An 8980-nucleotide genomic window follows, 5' to 3' on the forward strand; every position below is an offset into this window, starting at 1 on the left:
TGAATTTCTTAATCGACCTGGCAGAAGGAAAGTCAACTCTTAGACCGGATGACATTATTTTTGGATAGGTTGGAGGGAAACATGCATGTGTGGACCTTACAAGGGTATCCCCTCTCGTGGGCTTGAGAGATGAGGGTTTCATAGCGGGACGGGCTGCTTTAAAATTTGCTACAGGCAAAGTCACCAAACATGAGAAATCGTGTATGGAAATCGACACGTGTTTATATTATTTGCATTTGATACGTTTGGTTTCCTCACGTCGGATGCAGTGGAGCTTCTTAATAGAGTACAAAGGATCATGCATAACAATGTTATATCCCCTAGATCTATGGATGCAGTCTTCAAAAGAATTGGTTTTACCATAAAAAGGCTTAGCGGCACAGCTTCTTGCGAGTTTTCCATCTCATTCATTGTACGATGATAACTGAATTGATTAATTGGAATTAAAATTATAATATTCAAAAAAACAACGCTAAAATTAGTATCAAACTTACATAAGAATAATCAAAATCGGAATCCACCATAACAAAGGGTCGGAAGGCTCAAATGACACTTAGATTGGAAAACTATATATTGTTGTCTTTAAAATGCTTTTATAACGTTTATGATGCTATAACTGTATGCTAATTACTTTTGCAATACATAAAAACTTTCTTATTTGAACTTGGCTAGCGAGATACTTTATATATTATTATTTATTAAATGTCGTTACACATTGAGTCAAGCATATTTTCAAGTCCATTTACGAGCCGTCTCATATTAGGATTTATCTTACTCGACGTACGGGTCGACTCATGGATCGTACAAGTTTAACAACTATGATTGGGATGTCTTTCTTCTTTGGGCTGTTGTTCAAGTTCTCAAAACATATTTGAATCGTTTGTGTTCATTGTAACTTGAGAGGTACGTAATTCATTTGTAACACGTAGTACAACATTCATATGAATAATGGGGTTGCTTTAAGTATAGAGATTATTGTTCGAAAAAATAAATTAACTTGCATGAGTTTATGGAGTTTTTATTATCTTTTATTAAGTTTTTACTTCTTATGTTTAGTGCAATAAAGATAAATAATGGTAGCTAATGAAGAGTCTAGTTATTTATGGAGTAACTATGGATGTTACAAATGAAGTCCATATATTGTCCTTTTTTTTTGTTGTTTTTCAAGTGATGAGAAACAATCTAGAAGAAATAAAAGTCCCATTTTTCTTTCTGTCATCTTTTTAGTAAATACTTCCATTAAATTTGGTATTAGAGCTTGTTCGATCAAATGAACAACTCAATTCCTCTTTCTTTTGTTCCTCAATTGACAAAAGAAAATTATAGAAAATGGTGCATCCAAATTAAGGCTCTTCTTGATTCACAAGAAGAATGGGAGATAGTTGACAAAGGTTATACCAAAGTCGAAAACGAAGAGGAATTTGCACAAGCTCAAAAAGAGAGTCTAAGAAGATCAAGAAGGAAAAATCAACAAACTTTGTTTTGGATATATATATATATATATATATATATATATATATATATATATATATATATATATATATATATATATATATATATATATATATATATATATATATATATGAGTACAATCATATGAAACCACATGGGAGAAGATAGCATGTGCCACAACGGCAAAGCTAGCATGGGAGATTTTGGAAATTTCCTTCAAAGGAGATGAAAAAGGTAAAAAAAGCTTGATTGCAACTCTTCGAGGGGAATTTGAAAGTTTGCATAAAACAGAGTCAGAATTTGTTTCTGATTATTGTTCGCGAGCATTTTCAATAGTTAACCAACTAAAAAGAAACGGTGAAACTATGGATGATATTCATGTTATTGAAAAAATTATACATTCGTTAGATTCTAGATTTAACTACATTGTTGTAGCCGTTCAATAATCCAAGGATGTGAGTTCGATGATTGTTGATGAACTCACCCGACTCGTTGCAAGTCCATGAAAAAAGATTAAACAAGAAGAAAAAGAAAGTCATTTTGGACCAAACTCTTAATTCTAAGCTCTCGTTAAATGAAAAAAATGAAGATTTCAAGAAACAAAATAGTAGAGATCATGGTCGTGGTCGTGGAAGAGGCGGAAATTTTAGAGGAAGATTCTCAAATGGTCATGGAAGAGGCGGTTATACAAGCAAAGAGAACGGATGGAATGAAATGAATCAAGAACAAAATTCAAACTTTTCACAAAGAGGACACGTGGCTACCAAAGAGGAAGTGGACGTGGCTATTTGAATGTATTCATCGTCACAAACCCGGTCATTTAGCGCGACACTGTTGGTACAAAAATGAAGAAAAACATGACGCAAATTGGGTGAGCGGAAATAAAACCCAACATTATAATGATCAAGACACATTGTTGCCTGTGTCGCAAGGTGGAGATTTTGAAGATTCATGATACGTTGATAGTGGTGCTAGCAAGCATATGACAGGTAACAAAAATTTACTTTCAATGTTGGTTGAAAATGACTTTGGAGTAGGTAAACTTGGAGATGGAAATTCATATAAAATTAGTGGTGTTGGTGAATTGGAATTAAAAACTAAACAAGGATGCATTGAAAAAATGACTGAAGTTTATTTTGTATCGGGTCTACAAACTAACATGCTTAGCGTCGGCCATCTTTTGAGAAAAGGGTACGATATTCATTTCCATGACATGTATTGCAATTTGTCAAGGAACAATCATTTAATCGCTAGAGTTGGAGTTGCTTCAAATAATATTTTCTCACTTGGGCTTAAAAATAAAATCTTGTCATGTTTTTTTGGTGTTGACAAAAGAATTTCCAAGTTGTGGCATGACAGGTACGGTCACTTGAATTATGGTGACTTGGAGGTGCTTTCAAAGAAAATGATGGTGAGAGGATTTCCTATAATTGACCGTCTTAGTGATATTTGTGAAACTTGTCAGTTTGGCAAGCAACACAAAAATTCTTTTCCATCTCAATCTTCTTGGCAAGCAAAAAGACTATTGCACCTTATTCATTCCGATATGTGCGGTCCAATGAAAGTTTTATCTTTGGGAGGTAATATTTATTTTATATCTTTTATCGATGATTACTCATGAAAAAGTTTGGGTGTATTGCATCAAAGAAAAATCGGAAGCATTTCAAAATTCCAAGGACTTTAAGGCGGAAGTGGAGAACTTTACCGGGCTAAAAATAAACACATTGCGGACCGATCATGGAGGTGAATATTTTTCAAATGATTTTGAACAATACTGTAGAGAAAATGGTATTCGACATGAAATGACGGTAAGATATACACCAAAACAAAATGGTGTATGTGAACGAAAGAATAGAAAAATAATGGAGATGGTGAGATGTCTTTTAAACAAGAAAAGATTGTCAATAAATTTTTGGGTTGAAGCTATTTCATGTGCATTTAATCTTAGTAACAGATCACCAACAAAGAAAGAGCTTGGAGAATTTCACACCACATGAAGCTTGGTACGGGTCAAAACCTAGTGCCCGCCATCTAAAGGTTTTGAGATGTGTTGCTTACTCCCACATTCCAAATCAAATGAGAAGCAAGTTAGATGACAAATTGGAGAAATGTATTTTTATTTCCTATATTGAAAGAAGTAAGGCGTACAAGTTGTACAATCCGGTGACAAAAAAGATCGTGATTAGTCAAGATGTTCGGTTTGATGAAAATTCCATGTTTGAAGAGATGGAGGTTGAAGATGGAAATCTACCAAATTTTCCTTTTCACCTTGAAGAAGAAGAATTTGTTGAAAATGAAGATCAAGGGGAGAATCCTCCTAATTCTTCAAGTTCTTCCCCTAGTTCTCCTGAAGTAGCCCGATAAGAAGAATAAGAACCATCGAGGATCTTTATGAAGCAACCGAAGAAATTGAGCAAAATGATGTCATATTTTTAGCTTTTTTTTTTTTGCAGGAGAAGATACAATTTCCTTTGATGATGCTTATCAAGAAGAATAATGGAGGAACGTTATGCAAGAGGAAATAGGATCGACCGAGAAAAATGATACATGGTAACTTACAAATTTGCTGCCACACAAGAATTCTATCAGAGTAAAATGGGTGTACAAGACAAAGAAAAATCCGGATGGCTAAATCAACAAACACAAGGCACGACTTGTAGCTAAAAGTTACAAACAAAAGGAAGGAGAAGATTTTACAAAAGTGTTTTCTCCCGTTTCAAGACTCGAAATTATTCGGTTACTCATTTCTCTTACAACACAAAATAATTGGAAGTTGTTTCAAATGGATGTGAAATCCGCATTTTTAAATGGTGTTCTTAAAGAAGCATTCTATGTTGATCAACCACTTGGACTTGTCAAAAAATGAGAAGAGGAAAAGGTGTACAAGTTGAAAAAAGCATTATACAGGTTGAAGCAATCACCCTGAGCTTGGTACAGTCGTATCAATTCTTATTTTGATAAATTTGGTTTTCAAAAATGTTCATATGAGCATACTCTCTACATAAAAGGAGATGTTCAAGGAAGATTCATTGTTATTAGCCTTTATGTTGATGATCTTATTTTAATAGGAAATGATTTGAAGATTTTGAGTGAGTTCAAACACTCAGTGATGGAAGAATTTGAAATGAAAGATAAGGGAGAACTTCATCATTTTCTTGGCATTGAATGCATCAATCCAAGAAAAGAATTTTTATTTCTCATGAGAGTTATGCAAAAGATGTTCTTAAGAAGTTCAAGATGGATAAAAATAATGTGCTCACTACTCCATGCATCACAGGTTTTAAATTGTCCAAAGAAGGTGAAGGAAAACTCATCAATTCTACTTTCTTTAGAAGTCTTGTTGGAAATTTGATGTATCTAACTTCTACAAGGCCTGACATTGTGTATGTGGTTAACTTGGTGAGTAGATTTATGGAGAAGTCTTATTCAAATCATTGGGAAGTTGCCAAGAGAATCTTAAGATATGTTAAAGGAACCATTGACTATGGAATTTTTTAAAAAGCTAATGCACCAGTTAATCTTATTGGTTATATTGATAGTGATTTACCTGGAAGTATGGATGATAGTATAAACACATATGGATATGTTTTTTGATGCAGCGGAAACCTAAGATTAGATAAAACAATCACAGGTGTTGATTTGTACACACAAATACCAACTGTAACTCTTCCAAACCCGTTGATTCACAGTTACGTGAATACCGGATCAAGGCATCAATACACAATCTTACAAAGAATTAAGTATTGGAACAGATGGAAACAAAATATTCTTTCATTCTAGAAAACTGAAGACTTACTGTCAAAGCAACAAGGCTTTAAACAGGAAGTAAAGCCCAAAAGTCAAACACAAAGCAAAACCAAAACTAGGAAAAAAATAGATAATAAGCCCAATAATATATTATATTGGGAATAGATTTAGACACGCAGCTCATCAAAACGACCCAAGAAGGTTAGGGCTCGCTCCTCCACGTTGAGGCCCACATCATTCCCTCTGGGGTGCAAAGAATTCGCCCTCGAAGTCTGGTCCTAGTCGTCATCAGAGGAGTCATCAAGGAAAGGAATAAGGTGTTTGACATTGAACACATCTGTTGTACGAATATGGCTTGGAAGTTAGAGGCGGTAAGCGTTCGGATTAATCTTTTCAATGATTTCAACAGGCCCTATTTTTTTGGACTTAAGTTTATTGTAATCTCCAGTAGAGAAGCGTTCCTTAGTAAGAATGGCCCACACAAAATCCCCGACTTCAAACTCGACATGACGCCGTTTTTTGTCGGCATGAAGCTTATATTTGGTTTTGGCAGTCGTTAGGTTGTTACACACAGATTTGTGAGTGTCAATCAGCCCTTCAACAAAAGTAACAACTCTTCCTTCTTCTTGTGTAGTGCTCGGAAATGGAATGAGATCTAATGGTCCCCGTGGTTGAATGGAGTACACGACCTGGAAGGGACTGAACCCGGTGCTACGGTTGGTAGCGTGGTTGTGGGCGAACTCCTCTTGGCTCAATTTATGATCCCAACCTTTTGGATGATCACCAACCAGACAACGAAGAAGGTTTCCAAGTGAGCGATTAACAACTTCGGTCTGGCCATCTGTTTGCGAGTGGTAAGCACTACTAAAATTGAGTTTGGTATTCACCATTTTCCATAAAGTACGCCAAAAGTGACTAAGGAATAGCGTATCACGATCAGAGACAATGGAAGTAGGAAGACCGTGGAGATGATAGATATCTTGAAAGAAAAGTTGGGCAACATTAACAGCATCCATGGTTTTTTTACATGGTATAAAATGCACCATCTTGGAGAAGCGGTCAACCACAACGAAAATTGAATCATTACCTCGTTGCGTACGGGGTAAACCCACTACAAAGTCCATACTGATGTCAACCCACAGGTTGGTTGGTACGGGTAACGGTGTGTACAACCCAGCATTCGTGGTTGTACCCTTCGACACTTGACAAACACGACATCGCTGCACAAACTTCTCAATCTCGGTGTGCATTCCTGGCCAAAAATATGACTGTTGAACTAGTTGTATAGTTCTATCCCGTCCCACATGCCCCTCTCCATGCAATTCTTGAATTATTTGTAGTCGTAGGCTGCAATCAGGTACACATAATTGATTTCCTCGGAACAGAAAACCATTATGGAGGAGGAAATCTGTCCACTTTCCTGATTGAACATATGTAAGGATGGTAGAGAAATAGGGATCTGTAATAAATAATTCGCGAAAAGAATCAAACCCGGGTACTTCGACCCGCAGAGTAGCGAGCATATGGTTTCGGCGACTGAGAGCATCGGCAACTCGATTAGTGATCCCAGCCTTATGTTTCACCACGAAGGTAAATCCTTGGAGGAAAGAGATCCAACGAGCATGTCGAGTAGAGACTTTGTCTTGGCGGCGGAGATGTCAGAGAGAATCATGGTCGGTGTACAAGACGAACTCGCGATGAAATAGGTAGTGTCGCCAATATTTTATTGTCTGAACTACTGCATAAAATGCAACATTATATGTGCTATAGTTGAGACGAGGACCATATATCTTTTCACTATAAAATGCCACGGGCTTCCCATTTTGACTAAGAACGGCTCCAATCCATGTTTTTGACGCGTCAGTATGTAGTTCAAAAGGTTGCGAGAAGTCTGGTAGTACTAATATTGGTGCAGTGGTGAGTTTTTCTTTGATTGTTGTGAACGCCTTCTCTGCTTCGTTGGACCAAATAAATGTAGTATGTTTCATACAATCGGTAATGGGGGCCATGATCCCGCTGAAGTGCGGTATGAACCTCCTGTAGAAGGATGCGAGACCATGGAAACTATGTACTTCAGTTATCGATTTCGGACTTGGCCATAGTCGGATTGCCTTAACCTTGGTGTCGTCTACCTGTAATCCATCACCTGTGATAACATACCCCAAAAATAGTACCTTAGTTGTCATGAACACACATTTCTTTATCGCCGCATAGAATCGCTCGCGTCTTAATACGCTCAATACTTCCTTTACGTGTTGGAGGTGTGTTTCTGGATCACCACTATAAATCAGGATGTCGTCAAAGTAAACAATAACAAACCTCCCAATAAATGGTCGCAAAAGTTGGTTCATGACACGCATAAAAGTGCTTGGCGCGTTTGATAAACCAAATGGCATTACTAGCCATTCATACAACCCCTCGCGTGTTTTGAATGTTGATTTCCACTCGTCCCCTGGCCGCATACGGATTTGATAATACCCGCTTTTCAAGTCCAATCGTGAAAATATTTTAGCACCATTAATCTGGTCCAGCAAGTCATCGAGGCGAGGAATAGGGAAGCGATATCGTACGGTGATTTTATTGATTGCACGGCTATCTACACACATGCGCCACGAACCATCTTTTTTTTGGAGTTAACAATGCCGGTACCGCAACAGGACTCATGCTTTCCCGTATGTGTCCTTTAGAGAGCAACTCCTCTACTTGACACCTAAGTTCTTCATGTTCATGAGGACTCATGCGATAATGTGGTCGGTGGGGAAGATCTGCCCCTGGTTCGAGGTCTACATGATGTTGGATGTCACGAAGTAGGGGAAGCTCATCAGGAAGCTCTTCAGGGAACACGTCCTGAAATTCACTCAATAGAGACTGAACAGAATCGAATGTTAAACATGGCTGGTGAACTTTTTTTCCAAACAGGACATAAACAACACCTGTTTCTTTTATCTCTTCATTGAATTGTGTCATAGACAGTAGGTTTGGAGTGGTGGTGTTTGTTGTAACCTTTGTAGTTGGTCTGGATGGAACGAGAGTAATCTTGACTCCTTCAAACATGAAACTATATGAATTAGCTCGACCATCATGGTTTACTTTCCTGTCATACTGCCATGGTCGACCAAGCAATAGATGACATGCATCCATGTTGACAACATCACACTAGACCTCATCACGATATTTAGCACCAATAGAAAAAGGAACCAATGCGCGTTTTGAAATTGTTACCTCGCCACCACATTTGAGCCATGCTAGTTTGTAAGGTTTCGGGTGTCGTTCCGTACGGATGTTTAACTTTTGAATTGCTTCTTCAGACACAATATTCTCACAACTACCAGAATCGATAACAAAGCGACACACCTTACCTAGGATGGTGCATGTCGATTGGAATATGTTACTCCTCAACCAATCATCTTCAGACGCCATAGGGGTCAGACACGATCTTCGCACAACTAGGGCGAACCCTTCATCACCTTCAACTATTTCTTCCTTGTAATCAGTCTCATCGTATACGGGAGGGTTCTGATCCCCTGCTTCCATTCCGTCTTCATCTGCAAACATGACTCTCTTCCCGTTCTTTTTACAATCAGCTTGCCGGTGACCGTGGTCGCCACACGAAAAACATTTTAGATTATTGGTAGTTGTTTCCCTTGAGTAGGTAGGAATGGTTGGTCTTTTCTCTAGGGTTGGATTTGTACGTGAAGTGTTGGCTCTTGTTGGTGTCGGTCCCACTTTGTTGAACGGGTTCGTAAATTGATTCGTTGTGCTCCGCCGGAATTGTCTTTCA

The 8980-nt window shown here is 37.8% G+C and overlaps 1 protein-coding gene across 1 annotated transcript; it reads right to left on the reverse strand.

The window, feature by feature from the left end:
* Positions 1-7791: 7791 nt before the first annotated feature.
* Positions 7792-8340, reverse strand: LOC145050584 (uncharacterized). Its single transcript, XM_078998810.1, has one exon. It carries the CDS (start codon positions 8338-8340, stop codon positions 7792-7794), a length of 549 nt encoding a protein of 182 aa, XP_078854936.1.
* Between the last annotated feature and the right edge of the window lie 640 nt (positions 8341-8980).

The sequence above is a fragment of the Lactuca serriola genome, chromosome 5, assembly GCF_051521515.1.
Source record: "Lactuca serriola cultivar US96UC23 chromosome 5, Lser_US96UC23_V15, whole genome shotgun sequence".
NCBI lineage: Eukaryota > Viridiplantae > Streptophyta > Magnoliopsida > Asterales > Asteraceae > Lactuca > Lactuca serriola.

Bases quoted from the DNA above. Each gene is read 5' to 3' on its own strand.
- LOC145050584 (XM_078998810.1), bottom strand. From the start codon at position 8,340: ATGGATGCATGTCATCTATTGCTTGGTCGACCATGGCAGTATGACAGG.